The 20,111-nt window shown below is 44.9% G+C and overlaps 1 protein-coding gene across 1 annotated transcript in view; it reads left to right on the forward strand.

Moving 5' to 3' along the window:
* Positions 1 to 1,294: 1,294 nt before the first annotated feature.
* The window catches only part of DOCK11 (dedicator of cytokinesis 11), a 212,033-nt gene continuing 193,216 nt past the window's right edge, over positions 1,295 to 20,111 (forward strand). Inside the window, exon 1 of the mRNA XM_003796989.2 lies at positions 1,295 to 1,427. Coding sequence (XP_003797037.1) covers positions 1,326 to 1,427 — 102 coding nt within the window. The 5' untranslated portion in view covers positions 1,295 to 1,325. The remainder of the gene's footprint in view (positions 1,428 to 20,111) is intronic.

A 20,111-nucleotide genomic window follows, 5' to 3' on the forward strand; every position in this document is an offset into this window, starting at 1 on the left:
TGAATGTTTGGTCTTTGAGGGTGGGGTAAGTGCCCTATGGGCAGTGATAGGGATCCTCTCAGAAGGGTGGGCTTGGTTTCCCAGATTCAAGCTCTTAACAGATGAAGCAACCAGATAGAAAATTGTTCCCATCAGTGAAGCTTCTCACTTCGCACTTGGAGAGGTGTGACAGGATCACTAGTACTCCAAGATTCCTATCCTCATTTCTGTCTTAAGGATGTTTGTTTTACACCTAGTTAGATGATGTTCTTTGATCCTTGGAAAAACAATTTCTTGGAAGCCGAAGGGAAACGGAGAGGTTGAGAACAGGGCACGTGTAAAAGCCTCTAAAAAGTCGTTAAGTCCTCCAAACCCTGGGAGACGGCCTTCCCTATGCCACTCTATCCTACCCCTGGCACAGTCACTGCGGCACTAGACCACCTGCCATAGGCGCAGGCCTCCTCGCCCCCCCAGCTCTTCCCTGTGAGAGCCGGGGGTGTTGCCGCATCAAGTTTCTACTTCCCAAAGACTGCTCCTTCAGAGGGGTTGCCCCAGTAAGACAGACCGACTGGGTGAGAAAACAGTGTGGGCAAGGAGGGGGACCCAGGAGAGACACGGGCCAGAAAAGCGCTCAGAGCGCCGCGACCCTTCCCCAAGGAGTACACAATGGGCGGCTGCTCCACCTTATTTCCCAGCCCCTTGGCGCCTGGGCCCTGGAGGCTTGTGGGGTAGGGAGACAGCAGAGTTCCCCCAGCGCTTCTGCGGGCACTGCATCTCTTGAGGGCAGAGGGGAGAGGAGCACTGCGGTAGAACACACCCCACTCTAGGAGACATTTCATCACCCCTCTCCGTTCCCCCCTCCCGCCCCACAGAAGCGGAAAAAAAGAGCAGGCAGATCTCCCCTCCCGGATGCGGCTGCACTAGTAACATCAGCTGCGGGCGGAGCCCGAGCGGTTGCCACTTCCCCCCTCTACCCTCGTGACCCTCGCCCCCACCTCCAGATCTCCCTCCTCCTCCACACACCCTTCCCCTTCAGACACACCCTCCTTCTTGGCGGGTGGCAGTCGGTGCTCTGGCCCTCTAGGGGAGGGAGCTGCCACTGCGGCAGCTGCCGTCGCCGCCGCCGCCGCCGCGGGGCAACACAGCGAGCAAAGCAAAGCGAGCGTGAAAAGGAGGGAACGAGGGAGGAGCAGCGGGTGGGAGGGAGGAGCTGCTGGAGCCGCGCCGCCCGCGAGCTGCGATGTGGCTGGCCGGCCGGCGTGTAAACAGAGGGAGCAGCAGCGGCCGCGGCCGCCGGGACCCGGGGCAGTAAGTACGCCCGCTGAGACCTGCCCTCCGCCGCTGCAATGGCCGAAGTGCGCAAATTCACTAAGCGGCTCAGCAAGCCCGGCACGGCGGCTGAGCTCCGGCAGAGCGTGTCGGAGGCCGTGCGGGGCTCCGTGGTGCTGGTGAGTGGCTGGGGGACCGGGCGTCCCGAAGGACGCGCTCCAGGCGGGAGCGATGCAGTAGCTTCTCGCGCGCGGGGGTCGGGGGCAGGAGCGGCGCCGGGTAGCAGACCGGCGCGCAGCGCGCTCTTTCTCTGCTCCAGTAAGTTTTCGCACCCGCAGCCGCTTGCCGAGATCGGAGTCCCAGGCACTGGCTAACAGCGTTCCGGCTGCTGGGCACAGCTGAGGCGAGCGCCTGGGTGGAAACCGACGGACAAACCGTGGCTCTGACGGTTGCGGGGAAGGCTGGGGCTCCGGTCTGGGTCGGGGCCCGGGGGTGCGCGAGAGAGCGACCTCGCGCAGTCCTGTACCGGGCACAAAGAGCCGCGGGCGAGGGACGATGAGATCCCCGTGCCCTCTTACAGGCACCTGAGGCAGCCTAGGCGGAAGGATGCGATGAGCGTTTTGCCCATACACACTCGCGCGCGCACACACACGGGAGCACACAAGCTCACACGCACACACACACATCGTGTACACAAAAAAGAACCCCACCCTAAAAGCCCCGGGCGCTCAAGCTCAGGCGGGAGGTGAGAACAGAGGAAGCAGAGCGACTTCCTCCTGCAACTGGGGAGAGAGGGTGGTGATGGGTGTTGAAGGGGTGCTTCTGCTGCCGCGGAGGGAGGGGATTGGAAACAACGAAGACCGGGTGCGGGGTCGCCCGCCGTACGGAGTGGGTGTCCCATGAGTCCCTCAAGCGCTCCAGAGGCGAGGGGATTTAGGGGAAGAGAGGTGTGCCAGTCCAGGGATGGTGGACCTGAAGTCAGAGCCCCACTGCGGGGGATGGGGATTTGAAAACGCATTGAACCCTTGGGAACTCTCCCAGCGCACTCTCAGCTTTATCTGGAATTTCTGACTCCAGAGGGAGGCTGAGGGGTGCTAAGGGGCACTTGCCCCTTCTGTTTTCAAGATAGTCGTCAATTTCGTGAACTAGAGAACAAACCCAAAAGAAACAGCCGGGCTGGTTGTTTAGCGTTTGTTTTGTTACTTTGTTTTTTTGTTTGTTCGTTTCTATCTCTCTCCACTCCCATCTTACAGCACGTCGTTTGCTGTGTTTAAATTTCACCATTTAAGAAAGGGCACTTCTTGTTAAAACATCTTGTCATCAGAAGGGAACTTCACAGCTTTTCCTTGTAATTTTTCTGTTGATCTTGTAGAATCAGCAATAAAACCAACATTAAAGGGAGGCAAGGGGGCCGATCCCAACAGAGGAGAAAGTTGACATTAGTGGGAGTTCTGGAGGAGGAGATCAAAGGTAAACTGTGTACCTTTGAGATACAGATCTGATCCCTAATAGCTACAACTGTGCAAAGAAAGCCAAGTGACTTTAAAGAAATCTCTTTATCGTGGCTGGACCCTTGAAAGTTTAATCCTGCTGTTTAGTGGAGCTAAACCCAGACCTTTAATGTTGTTTTAATGGACTTGGCCTATTGTGTGTTTCACTCTGATTTTGGAGTGAGGACCTGTTGGGGTCAGATTAGAGCCTCGCTTGTCATCACAGCCATTTAAGAAGGAAAGGCAAGCTGTGGGCAGAGCATTTATACCAGGGCTCTCTGCTTGGATGATGCTTAACAAGTGATTCAATCTGCCTAGCACAGGGAATTTAGCTTTCCTAAATTCAGGGGTAAAAGAAAACCTTCCTTGAGTAGGGGCGGCTGGCCTCTGGCACATCATGTGAAGAAAGCAGTAGGTAGGCAGATGTCTCAAGAGAATAAATGGAACACAGCAGACCTCCACTGGGATTTTTTTTTTTTTTTTAGAGACAAGGGTCTCACTCTGGCTCAGGTTGATCTTGAACCTCTGAGCTCAGGGCATTCCACCCACCTCAGCCTCCTAGAGTGCTAGGATTACAGGCGTGAGCCACCACACCCAGCTCTTCCACTGGGATTTGACCAAAACGTGACCTGCCACACTCAGAAACAAAAAGTTAACAATTATATCCTCCCTGGGTTTTTAGGTTGTAAAAACAATTTGTGTAGCACAGGTGCTATTGGAAGGGGACTCTTAGGGGAAATATTGCCTATGGCCATGGTTCCCTTGCCAGCTCAATTACTTGGGATCAAAGTCACTAATTTTTAGCATTTATACCAGGTAATGCAGAAGAATGATACTTGTTATTCTAGTATGTGATCCACATTGAGATTTTGGGAGTTGGGGGAGAGCGGATTCTAATAATCTAATCAGCCCGCAAGATGCAGTGCTAGATGCCCTGTAATTATAAGGAAATATGGATGACCTTTTTCATTTGTTTTCATTAGTTCTAATCTGGGTTGGCTCTGTGTGTGTTTGTCAATAAGACACTCAGATTATGCACACAAATCAATTTTAGACTCTTCAGAGAGCCTCAGTGAACAGTTTGTAAGCAGTGTAGTCAATTAAAAATAAGGAGACAGTCTTAAATAGAATATACGCGCCTAAATGACTCTGCCCCTGCTTTACTGATATGAAGAGCTGTAACCAAAGTTAGTAAAGCCATGGGTGGCGAGAGAGTGAGGGGACCGTGTTGCAGCTGCCACCATAACTTCGGATTCTTTTCTAATTTAAGCCCCATGTGTTTATTAAGGGACAGCTGAGGTAGGATTTACACTTGCTGCTATAAACCAAAGATACGATAGGGCTTCATTATGAGATGGAGTCATTGCTGCAGCAGCAAGTCAAGCTTTCCTCTGGTGTAGCTCTAGTTAGAACTTGGAAAACTCAACAAGCTGAACAAATATACAGTATTTCCTGTTTAGGATTTTTTTTTTTTTAAGGATTTTACAATTACACCCTTGTTGGCATGTTGCTAACATCATTCAGTTTAGCTCACTCTGAAAAATTCAGAAGGCTTGAGCTTGGGCTATATATAGTATGTTGTTGTGTATTCAAACCTTTATTCAGTGATTAGTACTTCCATGAATCTATTAACTACATAATAAAGCAGAAAGAGAGACTGTTTCGTTGCTGCATTTTTCCTGTTAGTTCAGCATTTTTTATGAAGGTCAGTTTTAACAGAGGGAAGGGATAATTACAGAATCTCCATTGACAGATTTCTCAAAAGGGGATAGGGGAGGACTGTTTATATTGATAGTGTGTGTGATTAATGGAGAAGCTTTTACATATATACATGTTTAAAATGTAGAGTTTGAACACTGGTTTTGTTATAATTCAGGATATAGCTATTTGTGCCTCAGGGGGGAACAAAGGCATTTGATAAATCCTTTGTATTATGGCTGCTCTTCAGAGGAAACACTTTGTCAGCCTGTGGAAGTCACCTAGTAGGTGTTTAAATATTGTTTACTGCTAAGTTTATCCTCACGTCCTATGTGCCAAAGGATCAGGAAATGGTTGCTAGATATTATGGGTTATGGCCCCTTGAGGCAGGGTAACGTATGCGTCCCCTGGCTGGCATGGCATCTGGAGATTCCAATGTCAAAAACTCCCCAGAAACTGAGAATGGCTAAAAAGCATCTGCAGCTGTTGACTACCCTGCCATTCACTACGCACAGCTACCTTTGCATGGAATGTTTATTATGTTTGCATTTAGGGAAGCACTGAAAATGGAGCAGCTCTTCTGCTCTCTCTTCCCAAGGGAATTTGTAGAAAGTACTTAATATAAGGCAAAACCCACTGCTTCACGTGTAAGGTGGTGAAAATTTACAGAGCAGAATTAAGCCAGTTTCTGCTTGGGTTTCTTTGACCAAGCATTTCCAGTTCAGAAACTTAAGTTCCGTTCTCAGTGAACTGAGAGTCAGGGAAGTTAATCTGAGTGTTAGTGCCTAAACATAAATTAGTCTTATTACTCCTTATATTGACTTATTTTTCTTTCTTTCCTTTTTTTCCCCCCTGCTTCCCTACCTAGTTAGGAGTATTATGTTGGCTTCTTTGGGTTAAGAGGAGCAAGCCACTCCTCGAGGATGTGTACACAACCCACTGTAGTTCAGAGACTCCTCCCCACTGACCCCTCATTTGAGTAAGAAATAGTAGAGTTGCTTTTCTAACATGTTAAAAATTCTGTGGATTGAGTCTTTTTTTTATTCTGAGCATCACTAAGCCTTTTTTCTTTAAATTTTTATTATATAATAAATACATGTTTATTATAGAAAAATTAAAAACACAAAAGTAAGAATAATTATCACCATCTCATTCACCAGAAACTGTTAATATTCTTTTGTACGTATTTTGAGACTCTTATCCATTGTGTGTGTGTGTGTGTGTGTGTGTATGGATATATGGATTGAAAGAAATACATCATGTATAAACTTTTAAATATTTTCACTTGTAAATCTTACGAACATTTCTTGTCAGTAAATATATATCTACATAATTTTTAATGACTGTCAAAACTTTCATTATTTGTATACCATAGGTAATTATCCTATATTGTTTGATGTTTTGATAGTTTCTAATTTTGCTCTATTATAAATATGAGCTATAAAGGTAAAAAATAGCTACAAACAACTTTTGCCTTTAAATTTAAATTATTGAAAAACAATCAATTCCTAAGTTGCACTTACCATAGTTCAAGTGCTCAACAGCCACATGTGGCTAATGACAACCATATTGGACAGCAGTCAGATACAGAGTATTTCCATCATTAATAGAGTAAACATCTTTTTTTTTTTTTTTTGAGACAGAGCCTCAAGCTGTCCCCCTGGGTAGAGTGCTGTGGCCTCACAGCTCACAGCAACCTCCAACTCTGGGCTGAAGTGAGTCTCCTGCCTCCGCCTCCCAAGTAGCTGGGACCACAGGCACCCGCCACAGTGCCTGGCTATTTTTTTGTTGCAGTCATCATTGTTGTTTGGTGGACCGGGCTGGATTCGAACCCACCACCTTAGGTGTATGTGGCTAGTGCCTTAGCTACCTGAGCCACAGGCGCCAAGCCTCGAGTAAACATCTTTGAGGAAGCATTTTAAAACTTGCTAGTTTGTCCCCTTAGTATAAATTTCTAGCAGTGTAATTGTTTAAAAGTATACTCATTTTTAGTATTAAAAATTCCTCCTAAAAACACTGCTAAATTGTTCTGCACAATGTTGTTGCAGTGTACTCTTTCACCAGCTGAGTATCAGGGTGTTCATTTCTCTTCTCCCAGGCCAACACTGGTTAGTAATATTTTTTAATCCTTGCAGTCTGATTTGAAATAAATGGTACATTGACATTCTAATTTGCATTTCTTTGATTACTCATAAAGCTGAACAGTTTTTCATGTGTTGATTGGCCTTTCATAGTTCTCTTTTTGAGGATTTGAATGAACCTGCTTACAGGCTTACTTCCTTGTTTTAGATCCTTATGATAATGGTCTCCATCCGCCAAGATTCTTTTTCCCTAAGTCAGGGGTGGGGCCAGGCATCTGTGTTCTTTAAAATCACTCCATTTGATTCTCATGTGTCCCAAAACGCTGATCCACACCACCTATCCACTCAAGGCAGGGATGTCTCCTAAACACACCCCTGACAAATGATTACTTAGTTTTTCCTTAAACACTCTTTGCCTGTTCAAGGGCTATGCTAGAAAAGGTTCTGGAGCTGAAATTTACTTTGTAAATTTCACCGTGGCCTAGGCCTAGCTCTGCTGTTTTACTTTGTAAATTTCACCATGGCCTAGGCCTAGATCTGCTGTTTGGAGCCACACAGAATATGTTTGCTTCCTCTTTCACATGACAACCCCTCAAATATTTGGAGACAGCCCCATGTCATTTTTTGTTTTTGAGACAGAGCCTCAAGCTATTCCCCTGGGTAGAGTGCTGTGACATCACAGGTCACAGCAACCTCCAACTCCTGGGCTCAAGGGAGTCTCCTGCCTCCGCCTCCCAAGTAGCTGGGACCACAGGCGCCCGCCACAACGCCCAGCCATTTTTTGGTTGCAGCCATCATTGTTGTTTTGGCGGGCCCCAGGCTGGATTCGAACCTGCCACCTTAGGTGTATGTGGCTGGCGCCATAGCTACTTGAGCCACAGGCACCGAGCCCTCCATGTTGTTTTAAAATATGCTCTTTACAAGGCCAAAGAGCCTTCATTTCTTTGCTCCATTCCCCACATGATTTGGTTTTAAGATTCTTTGAATCATGTCCAGTTTAGGCTCTTTCCCAAGTTTCAGTGTCCTACTTAAATGTCAGAGATAGTACACAGGCCGGATAGTCAGGTCTCATCTTGATCTTGAATCTAACCTCTGTCACTTGTTTGCATGGTGAACTAAGGCCAGTAACCTAATATCATTTTCCTCATCTGTGAAATGGGGATAAGTCATAGCACCTCCCAGGTAGAGTTCTTGTGAGGAGTAAAGAAGGTAAAAGGGAAAGTTTCTGATGTCTAAGTGATTCATAAAGGTTAATAAAATGATCTGGTGATGCCGGGCATGGTGGCTCACACCTGTAATCCCAGCACTTGGGAGGCCGAGGCGCCTGAACTCACAAGTTTGAGAATAACCTGAGCCAGAGCGAGACCTCGTCTTGAAAAATAGCTGGGAGTTGTGGCGGGCGCCTGTACTTCCAGCTATTTGGGAGGCTGAGGCAAGAAGATCACTTAAGCTCAGGAGTTGGAAGTTGCTGTGAGCTATGATGCTACCGCACTCTACCAAGGGTGACAAAGACTCTGTCTCAAAAAAAAAAAAAATGGTCTGGTGAAAAAAACAGTAGTCTAGAAAGATCTACCACAGAATACAGTGGAGGAGGGTGTTTCTTACCCCCTCTGAATGTGAACCAAAAAGCATCACACAGTGCCTGCCATGCAGGAGGTACTCTGTAGATGCTTTGTGGGAAATATACTGCCAGCAGTGCCTAGGATGGACTCGGTGTTGAGAGAAGAGCCTGGAGGCCAGGAAACTAGTTAAAATATATTTATGTAGTTCAGGAGAGTGATAACAAAGGCTTTAACTGAGGCAGTGAGAGTGGAGATAAGGGAGAAGATGGAGGAGACGTTTCAGTAATAAAATCAACAGAATTTTTGGTGATTCTTGAAGCGGGAGGAGAGGGGGCGGAAGAGAGGAGGTGGAGCAAGATGATTCTGAGGTTTCTCGGCTTGGGTGAACAGAAGGAAAAGCATATCTGGTGATAGGGGAAGGGAAAAGGAAATGAGCAACCTCTAGAGAGGGCTGTTAGAGCAAAGCCAGCTTTCAGTTAAGCCAGGCGGTGGAAAGAACATTCTAGGGAAAGGCTGAGCTTATAGGGTTGTGTTTTGGCAAAAGACCCGGGTTCTTGAGAGCAGAGGGGAAAGTATTCCAAGTAGGATCAGGAAAGGGAGCAAGAGCCAGGAAAGGGCCAGGGCTGAACAGACAGAGATGATATTGTAGCCAAGATTAGCTGATTGAAGAGGTTTGCACCTTTGGGGGTGATTAGGGAAGTGGGAGGCAGGGCTCTGGAGAGATAATCTGGAGGCCAGCCCTAGATTTCCAGTTAGAATGCGGATGGGAAGTGAGTCTCCCCCCTACCCCCTGCAGATCCCACTCCTAGGGACTGAGCAGCATTTGCCCTAGCAGAGCAATGAGGATGAAGGACTGACAAACTGCCTTTTCACATGCCCAAAGATTGTATTAGGATAGTTCCTGCTTTTAAGGGAGATTCAAGGTGTACAAATAACTGAATAACTGAGATGGGAACGATAGAAGCCAGACAGGGGGCTAGTGGTTTGGTTGGTTAATTACATCATCTTTGTCCCCATCCCCAACACATATGATTTTTTGGTGACTCTTAACCTTTGTCAAGACTTCGCTCCTTTCTGAGTTCAACATGGTTAAATAACCATTTACCAGTGAACATTGTTCTCTATGCAGAATTTCCCAATTTATTAGACTACAGAGTTGCTCCCTTTTTTATGGAAAAAGAGAGAGTCAATGATAATATCTAACAGCCTGAGCAATTCATGTATAGTGTACATGTGTAAGGAACTCATCTTGGCAACCTCTTTGCTGACCTTCTGTGGATTTTAAGAAGTGGTTGCTACCTTCTGAAATTCCTGTGCTTTGTGTCAGGAGCCACCCTTGCTTGTTCGTTACAGTTCAGTTCAGAGGAGTAATTCACGTGCCTAATTTTGCTTTCTCCTGAGATATAGAATTGTCAGCAAGGCATGTTGAGATGTTACTAAGTTTTTTAGTTAATTTATTTTAACATGGAAGGGGAGGCCAGAAACCATATGAAGGGAAGGAGCTGGAACCGTTTCTTTTTTTCTATAAATCTTAACAGAACCTTGAAAAGGCATTTCTCTTTGGAATTTAGATGTGTTGGTTTCCTTTAATTTTTGTCCAGCACACCAAGGAGTTGGTAGGTAAAACAGTCCTGCCATTTCTATTAGCCTAGGGCCAGATGCTCTTTTGACTTCTTGTAGGGCTCTACCCTGGAGGCTACCAGAGTAGTAACTGGAGTGGGGCAAAGAGGTAGTTAGCTGCTGTTATTACCTGAAACTCATGCTTTAGAGCAGGGTGGTTAAGAGCTGTAATCTCAGCTACTTGGGAAGTTGAGTCATGAGGATCCTAGTTCAAGACCAGCCTGGGCAACATAGTAAGGCCCTTCCCCCATCTTTAAAAAGGGGGAGAAGAATTTTTTTGAAATACCCTGCCCAGATTCAGAGTTCAGCTCAACTTACTACTAGCTAGATGACCTTGAGGCAGTTATTTAATGATCCTGGACTTTGGTAACCCCCTGGTGAACTTATTGAAAGGGTTAAATGAGTTATTATATTCTTACTGTATACGAAGCACTTGGGGAATTTGGCAATTAATTGTTAAGCTTTGATGACTATTGGCTCTTGTTATAAATCCCAAGATTTATGATAGACAGGAAAAGTCTTTTGTATATGTGTTACAAGTCAACTGACAGAAAAGTTAACTAGCTGAGGGGCAACAGGTACCCTTGCCTTTTTTTTTTTTTTTGAGACTGTCTCACTATGTCACCCTCAGTAGAGTGCAATGGCATCATAGCTTACAGCAACCTCCAACTCTTGGGCGTAAGCGAGTCTCTTGCCTCAGCCTCCCAAGTAGCTGGGACTACAGGCACGCGCCACAATGCCTGGCTATTTTTTTTTGTTGCAGTTGTCATTGTTATTTTAGCTGACCCCGGCCAGGTTTGAACCTGCCAGCCCCAGTGTATGTGGCTGGCACCCTAACTGCTGAGCTACAGGGGCCAAGCCAGTACCCTTGCTTTTTTGTTTCCTTGCTCCAAATCGTGCCTCAAAGGGGTGAGCCATATGGGTCAGTCATGAACCATACCTTTCATGGAAGAATAAGCTGGCAGACCCCTTTGTTACTTTTTGCTAATAGCCATTCCCAGCCTGATTTAGTGATGCTGAAAAGCTTAGTGGATGTGAATGAGAGCCCTGGGTCTTGGCATTTCTTACCTTCAAACCAGTCAGATGAGTGAGTAGGAAGGCTGGTCCTCAGGTAGGCAAGAAGAGCCTGCCCCTATATCCTGGGTGGAAGGTTCTCCAGCCTGGGGAACCTGTGAGCATGACTCTCGGCAGAAGCACTCGAGTTTTTGAGAATCTGTTCAGTGTGGTCTATACAAAAGGATGAAGAGAGGATAATTGGGCTCTGCATGGAAAAAGAGAGCTCTGATATGCTTCTCACTCCCCCTCAAAACTTTATTGATATCCTTTTCACTCATTAGTCCATACATTTAGAAATCAAATGAATATTGAAATTCAAATGCCTTTTCGAGATTCCATTTTGGACACATGCATTTTAGTGGACAAAATTTAAAACTGAAATGTTTCCTGAGAAATTAATATCCTTTTATATTTGGCTGTTCTGGTTTTGTGGTAGCAGGGTCAATTCTTTACGAACGGTGTGTCTGGGTTTCCAGCAGAGTCGATGCGGTGGAAAACAGGCCAACTGTTCCAGCCACATGCGGTTTATCTATTGTCTATGCACAGCCTCGCACAATCATGCCTAAATTTGTTATTAATGATTTCCTGCAATTCTTCTCCACTTTATTTTTACTGCCTTTGGAGTTTATTGTTCATGGGAAGTTACAGGTTTTTGCTTTTCTTGACAACTTCTGTTGCACTGTATATGTTTTAAGCTGCTGAGAAATGTTGGAAGCTATTCTGATACTTTAGCTTTCCCATCATATTGCTTTCCTTAATGACTGGAAATATTTTACTGGGTGAGATTTAACTAAGAAGGCAAGTGTTCTTCCAAGTCTCTGAGACAGAACATCTTTATTTGAAGTGTTTTCAGTGAAGTGTGTCAGAAAGCTGGGGAATTCATTTGTATAAGATGTTTTTTAAACGATGACAAGACCTTGTATTTTTACAGCCTGGATCTTGAGAAAAGTTAAAAATGCTGTTATGTCTATGGCCTCAGATGTCCACAGGTCACTACTAAACAATTACCACCTTGTCATCACCCCTTTTCTGTAAGTGGGGAAATAGAGGCATGGTTTTGAGTTAGGCAGCCTGTGGGTCATCCATATTCATGAAATGACAGCATAGGTAATGAACTCCAGGTGCCTCGATTCCTTTGGTGTAGTAATGTAAAGAAGCACGTGCCCTGATGGCAGGTTCCACAGTAAATCAGGTGGAGAAAGCTCTTTGTGTGTGGTTTTGGTGATGATCTCTTTCTACTGGGAAACGGTGTTTATTTTTAAACAAGAAGGAGATGAGGACCAGGAAAAAAAAAGGAGTGGGGTTAGTATTCAGAAATGTGGGCAAGATCAATACAGATTTCTCCTTGTCAGAGTAAGCCTAAGAATTTTGAGATCTGTTTGCAATTGGCCGTTCTTCCTTTCTTTGCTATTTGAATAACTGTGTGGAAAAAAAATCTCCAGTATACTGGCTCTGCAGAGGTACTTTGGATCATTTTTGTGGAATAGTTTTTATCATTTTTTTTCAAGTGAGTCAGTGCTGTCCAGAAATAACAACATATATATTTCTTTCCATGCCTTTTATATTGTTAGTTTAGTTTTCCCAATGGGAAACTGCCAGCTTTATGCCTTACAGGGACTGTTGTTACAGTGTCAGTATGAATGGAAGGGTGCTGTTGGCATGGACAGTTTATTTTCATAGTTTAACAAGTTCCTAATGCTTCAGTGCATGAAATAGTTTCCTAGAGACCTGAAGGAGGGCCTACCATCTTCCAAGGTGCCTACCTTCCCTCTAAGAAAGAACTTAAATCCAAGAAGGTTTTAAAATCAACATACATAAATTGAACTAAATCATTAAAAAGCTCACAGGCCAATAGCTCTTGTGGTGTCTAGCAGAGTGTTTATGATGTGCTCTATTGCTTGATGAGTAAAGAAGGCTCTGCCTGCTAACTTGACCCCAGGGAGACGTGCTCCTCTGCTCTCAGCTACCATTGTGTTTGCTGGGGGTCTTGGCCTCTGTCGCGTCCAATGGTCTGGTAGAATTCTCACCAGGAGAACCAGAAGAGAATTTTATAACTCTCCTTCCTTCAATTCTGTAATAACAAACCCAACCCCAAATCCTACTCCCACCCACTCATTGCTGGAACTACTGCAGCTCACCACTGTCCCACACTCAGACATATCAGGGGACTCTTGTATTCTATTCAGAGCCCAGATTCTCTCAGCCTCAAATCTGTTTAAAATCTTATTTGTAATCACTGGGTTTTGGTCTTCTTCCTTGTCCCCTGTGTCATTGTCCCAGTCACTATTATCCCTGTCTTGACCTCCTAGCTTGTCTGGATCTAACACTCTGCCTTGGTTTCCTGACCAGTCATTCAGTTCCTCTGGGAGTGAGTTCTGGTCTTGTTACTGGCCCTCCTAAGGAGGCCTGCTCTACCCTCACCAGGATCAAATGACAGCCTGAGCGCAGCACAGTGGTGCAGCTGTGGGACTGAAGGGGTGTGTGTCTGCTTAGAGAACTCATAGGAGGCACAGTGCCTGGGATGAGGAAATCCAGCAAGTGGCCCTGCTGAGAGTTAGTCTAGACTCACAGTGTATTAGTTTACCATTGCTGTTATGACAGATTGCTGTAAACATAGTGTTTTCTTTACTTCTTTGTTTATTTATTATTTTTTGAGACAGAGTCTCACTCCTTCACCCTTGGGTTGAGTGCCATGGTATCATAGCTCACAGCAACCTCAAACTCCTGGGCTTAAGCAATCCTCTTGCCTCAGCCTCCCGACTAGGTGGGACTATTGGTATGCACTATCATGCCTGGCTATTTTTAGTAGAGCCGGGGTCTTGCTGTTGGTCAGACTGATCTTAAACTCCTGAGTTCAAGCAATCCACCTGGATTAGCCTCCCAGAATGCTAGGATTACAGGAGTGAGCCACTGTGCCTGGCCAATCTGTGTTATTTATTTATTTATATTTTAGAGATAGAGTCTCACTTTGTCACCCTCTGTAGAGTGCTGTAGTGTCACAGCTCATAGCAACCTCCAGCTCTTGGGCTTACGTGATTCTCTTGCTTCAGCCTCCCAAGTAGGTCGGACTACAGGCACCTGCCACAGCACCCAGCTATTTTTTTGTTGCAGTTTGGCCGGGGCTGGGTTCAAACCCGCCACCCTTGGTACATGGAGCTGGTGCCCTACTCACTGAACCACAGGTGCCACCCTGATCTGTGTTATTTTAAACCACTAAGTCTGTAAGCCAGGCACAGTGGCTCTCACCTGTAATTGTAGCACTCTGGGAGGTCGAGGCAGGTGGATTCCTTGAGCTCAGGAGTGAGACCAGCCTGAGCAAGAGTGAGACCTATCTCTACTAGAAAAAGCAGGCATGGTCGAGCATGCCTGTAGTCCCAGCTACTCAAGATGCTGATGCAAAAAGATAGTTTGAGACCAGGAGTCTGATAAATTGCTGTGAGCTATAATGCCATGGCACTCAACCCCAGGATTACAGAGTGAGACTCTGTCTTAAAATAAAACGAAAAAAGAAAAACTGGCCAGGTATTGTGGCAGGAGCCTGTAGTCCCAGTTACTCAGGAGGTTGAGGCAAGAGGATCACTTGAGCCCAGAAGTTTAAGGTTACTATGAGCTATGATGCCACAACACTCTACCCAGGGCACAGAATGAGAGTCTGTCTTGGAAAAAAAAAAAAAAACCCACAGATTTATTACAGTTCTAGAGGTCAGAAGCCTGCAATAGATTTCAATGAACTAAAGTCAAGGTGTCATGAAGGCCCCACTCCCTCTGGAAGCTCTATAGGAAAATCTGTTGCCTGGCCTTCTCCAATATTCAGAGGCTTCTGCATTCTTTGGCATATGCCTTCTTCCCTTATCCTTAAGACAGCAATGGCTGGGGGAATCTTTCTTTGTCTTATTACTCTGACACTGCTTATGTCATTGCATCCCCTCCTCTGTCACTATTTTGCCTTTCTCTTTCACTTATAAGGACTCTGTGATTACCTTGGTTCCACCTGGATAATCCAGAATCTAATCCCCTATCTCAAAATATTTAATTTAATCATGTCTGCAAAGTCTTCTTTGCCATGTAAAGTAACATATTCCCAAATTCTAGAGATTAAGATGTGGACATCATTGAGGAACCATTACTCTGCTTATAATTATTATAAACATTTTTCTACATCATCAGAGATTGAGGACTGTGGCATCCTGGAGTCACATAGGTTCCCAACATGGATCCTGACATTTCAGTACAAGCAGAACAGGGATCTGATAGCCTGGCAGACTGAGCCAGGTGCAGAAGTATTCACAGAATTCAAATGAGGGAGCATAGTCCCTTTTGAGAATTTTGACGGAAAGAAAGCAATACAGGTTTGCAGTCTGCAGTTTCAATTTGGATGTTTTCTGAAATTCTTCATAATTACATTTTTTTCTCCCATACAAGACTCCATCAGTCTGAAGTTCTTATAGTGGGTGCTGCTTTCAGAATTGAGGCGTTTTAGGATATAAACTGGCCAGACACTTTGCAGGCACTTAGCCAGCTCAGGCCTATGGAATTTTCCACTCTCAGCTAAAGAAAAGAACAAAGAGGTAGGGGTGTATGTGGATATGTGTGTGTGTGTGTGTGTGTGTGTGTTGGGGAGAGGACAGTGTTTAAAAGAGAATGGGATGGTTTCACATCACAGAGAATAACTCTTTGGCTGACAAGTCCCAAGATGCCTCTCATGTATCCTATGTAAGAGATGCTTCACCCAGCCTGAAGGTCAAGTCAGACTCAGCATGAGCTTCTTAACATTTTCCAGGTAATCACAGAACCCTTTCCCAGAAATGAGTTTCTAAAACGAATGGTTGAAGGCGGGAAGAGGGAACTCTCTGAGTTCCTTCTGGCTTCATGATGATTTCAGTTGAGAGATAAATTGAAACTTCCTCTCTCCACCAGATTCACTCACTGCCATCTTACAGACACACACCACAAAAGCTTCCGGGCTGATTACATTCGTACCAGCCCTCCCCTCCCTGGCCAGTATAATGTTGTCCATGATGATCTGATGGCGCAGAGCTTTACTGCCCTGAAAAAGCACTCTATCATATCTGTAGATTTCATTCTCTATTTTTGTATCAATTCTAATTGGCCATGGCTGTATTTTTTCTAGGCTCAGCCTATTTTTTTCAGGCCCCTGGCTAACCAACCTAGGTGTAATGCACAGAAAATGCTTGTGTAAAAGGTTAGAGAAACTCCCAGATTTTATTTCAAAATCTGTAGAGGCAAAATAGATATTAACCATCTTCACTTTCACATGTTCCTTTTTCTTGTGCTAATTCTTATAAGCCATCTCAAATGTTAAATATTCAGATGTTTTCAGTGGAATTAGGTTAACTTTTGTTCTAGTGTATTTATATATGACTAATTTCTATTAATTTTTAAATGTCAGAGGGTATTAACCATATTCCTATTTAAGTCTTCTGTAGAAGCTGGTGTTCATTTTCTAAAAATTACAGGTTCTTTCCCTTCGGCCTGGCTGATTTTATTTTGTTTTATTTTGCTGACTTACTACTCTTCCCTTTGGAGTTTTTTCTTTTTCTACTGGCCCTCAGCTGACCTTCACCATTTATGGGTAGTGTGCATGAGATCAATGAGCTTCATGACAAGAGTTGATGCCTTAGAACCTTGGAACATCTGGGGTTGTGTGATATAGCAGAAGGAACTAGAAAGAAAGTATTTTTTTGGAGGGTGAGCTAGAAAGAAAGGTGTGCTGAACTGTGGGAAGATGTTTCCCTTGACTGAGGGAAAAGATAGATACCTTCATTCACTTCATGTGAAAATCCCAAGGGAAATGCTTTTGAACTGTTGCTTGAATTGAAGGGAAGCAGAGAATCTATTTCCACTGATTTCTTTTTAATAGATGAAATCTATTTAGGGAAAGGTGGTAGGGGAATGGTGGAAGGCAAGACAAGGGCTTAATCTCAGGGAATTGAGGGATAAAAAAGGTAAGATGAAAATAAGGGATTTTTTTTACATAACAATAGACCAAGAGACCAGAGAAGAAAATATTAATAATATTTAATGGGCTATAGTAGCATATTTTTAAGACTCAGAAAGAAATCAAACCCTTTAGAAATTGAGCTAGGTAAGTGGAATAGTTTTGCCAGGGTTTAAAGAGGTGAGTAGACATTTATTCAGGGGCTGGAGGCAGTACATACTGTCAAGTTGCATAATTTAAGTCCATAAATCATTTACTTAAGGAATTTAGAAAATACTTGTATGCAGTTATCCACAATATATGATGGTTGCAACCCAATCGTTCAATTTTGGTAGATGTCAGAGACACGTGACCACCAGATACCTGTAGAGGCCAGATCGCTGTTGGGAGCCCAGGGTGGAGAGACTTAGGTGCCAGGTCTGCCTGCCTTCCTTTCTTTCAGCCTGGCCTCCTCCAGGGTAGAAAGGAGCAGTAGCTCACAGGTATGCCAGACCCATATTTTTCCGCACAGTAAACCCTGCTCGACAGGAGTAGTGGCAGTGGAGGCTGCCTCTGTGGGCCCTTGTGAAGGTCTTTGAGAGTGGCCCCCACTGGCACTGGCCTCCTCTGACTGATGACATCTTTTCCTTTCTAAATTGCTTTCTTCTCCTTTCCACTTTCTTTTTTTTTTTTTCACTTTCTTTTTTTTGTTGTTGTTTTTTTTTTTTTTTTTCAGTTTTTGGCCGGGGCTGGGTTTGAACTCGCCACCTCCCGTATATGGGGCCAGTGCCCTATTCCTTGAGCCACAGGTGCCATCCTCCATTTTCTACTATGCCAAACTGTTTTTCCTTTTTCTTAACTGCTGCTCCTGCTGGTCACCTCTGTACTGCCACCTTCTAGGAAAATCTTCTGTGCATCTGGGTGCCTAAGTTGGCCCCACTACCAGACCTCACCCACATTCAGTCCCTTGGCTTCTTCCTTCTCCCATGCCCTGGGAAATGTCATTAGGCTGTGAGCACATGCCTACTTTCCCCTTCTCCACTTCTTCTTACCTCTTCTTTCTCTCTCACCTCTGTTTAGCAAGAAGATATTCCCCACAGGAGAGAGACATCACCATGTTTCTTTCTTTTTTTCTTTTTTTGTGTTTGTTTTTAAGACAATCTCAAGCTGTTGCCTTGAGTAGAGTGCTGTGGCTTCATAAGCTCACAGCAACTTCCAACTCTTGGGCTCAAGCGATTCTTTTGCCTCAGTTTTTCTATTTTTTTTTTTTTTTGGCCGGGGCTGGGTTTGAACCTGCCACCTCCGGTATATGGGGCCAGTGCCCTATTCCTTTGAGCCATAGGCGCTGCCCTAGTTTTTCTATTTTTAGTAGCGATGGGATCTTGCTTTTGCTCAGGCTGGCCTTGAACCCATAAGCTCAAGCAATCCACCTACCTCAGCCTCCCAGAGTGCTAGGAATACAGGTGTGAGCTCCTGTATTTATTTCTTTTTAACCTTTTACTTAGCCAAGGATGGAAAATTCCAAAGGTCTGAGTTACTGGGGGTGGGGTGCTTTTTCTGGAAATCCAGTGAGTGGCCTGGGTGCCAATGGAATGTTGTGGAGTTGTGCATCTGGAAAGATTGTCCCTTAAAATGTCCTGGCTTTGGATTTAGTTCCAACTGAAATAAGGGGAAGGTTCTGTCCCTGAAATTATGGAATGAGAATGAAGAGTTTAAGAAATGAGGCTGGGTGTGGTGGCTCAGGCCTGTAAGCATAGCACTTTGAGGCTGAGGCAGGTGGATTGCCTGAGCTCACAAGTTCGAGACCAGCCTCAGCCAGAGGGAGACCCCTGTCTCTAAAAATAGCTGGGCATTGTGGTGGATACCTGTAGTCCCAGCCTACTTGGGAGGCTGAGGCAAGAGTCTGAGGTTGCTGTGAGCTATGATGTCACAGCACTTTACCGAGGGTGACAAAGTGAGAGTCTTGTCTCAAAACAAAACAAAACAACAACAAAAGAGAAATGATATAATTACCACCATAGAGCATAGCTTCTATCACTTTGTTTTTTTCTGCTGGGTTTAATTGGGAATGAGTGGTCTTTGGCTTAGTAGACCTTTCACAAGTGAGACCTTTTGTTTGAGAGACAGTGAAGTTCTTGCAGCTCAATGTAGTTGAGGATTTTGCTTTGTGGGGGTAATTATTTGGTGGAGGCCAAGTACATTTCAGAGCAACCTGAATTGGTCTCATGGGGGAGCAGGCGTTGTCACTAAATAGAGTTGAACAGGCCTATCCCACCCTCATGTTTTTTGTCCCCTCCCTGGAGAATTAATTTGGGCAGGGTTTTATCCACATGTGCCTAGGGCAGTGGCAGATCACTGTTCATCTCTTGATGGTAAGCAAAGTTACCATCTTGAAATATAGAAATATTCATCATTCTGCTCCTTCTTGGAAGGTGAGGGAAAACAACAAAATATTCAAACCCATAAAAAGCTATCTGCATTGGCTCCACATTACCATAAATAAGCACTCGGACTTCTAGTGAGGCCTTCGTTTCTACCAGTAAAGCCCATTCTACCTTTGACTTCTCTTCTCCCACCACATGCTTTCCTGTGGCCTGTACTCTAGCCATGTAGAACTAATCCACTTCTCCAAACACCCTGTAGTTTTTCACCTCCTTTGTGCATGCTGACTGTCATCCTGAGATGCCTTTCTAATTCCTTCTTTGCATAAAGGGAATCCTATCTGTTCTGCAGAACTTAGATCAAATGAGTGTCTTTTCCATGACCACCTGATTTGGAGTAACCTGCTCTTTCTGCAGGCTTATAGCCTCCTAGTAATTGTGTTGATTTCCTGTGGCTGCCATAATAAATTACTGCAAACTGGGTGGCTTAAATTGACAAATTTGTTTTCTAACAGATTTAGAGGCCAAGAGTCCAAAATTAGTATCACACTGGGCCTCAGTCCCTCAGGAAACTTTAGGAAAAGAGCCATTTCTTGCCTCTTCCACTTCTGGTAGCTGCCAGTATTCCTTGGCTTATGGCTGCATCACTTCACTCCCTGCCTCTTATAAAGGCACTTGTGGGCTTGGTGCCTGTGGCTCAAGCAGCTAAGGCGCCAGCCACATACACCTGAACTGGCAGGTTCGAATCTAGCCCGGGCCCGACAAACAACAATGGCTGCAACCAAAAAATAGCCAGGTGTTGTTTGGCAGGCACTTATAGTTCCAGCTACTTGGGAGGCAGAGGCAGGAGAATTGCTTGAGCCCAGGAGTTAGAGATTGCTGTGAGCTGTGATGCCATGGCACTCTACCCCAGACAGCTTGAGGCTCTGTCTCAAAAAAAAAAAAAAAAAGGCATTTGTGATGGCATTTAAGGCTACCCCCAGTAGTCTAGGATATGCTCTTTATCTCAAGATCCTTTATCATATCTGTAAGGATCC

Source organism: Otolemur garnettii, unplaced genomic scaffold (genome assembly GCF_000181295.1).
Source record: "Otolemur garnettii isolate 467f Iridium unplaced genomic scaffold, OtoGar3 scaffold00110, whole genome shotgun sequence".
Taxonomy (NCBI): domain Eukaryota; kingdom Metazoa; phylum Chordata; class Mammalia; order Primates; family Galagidae; genus Otolemur; species Otolemur garnettii.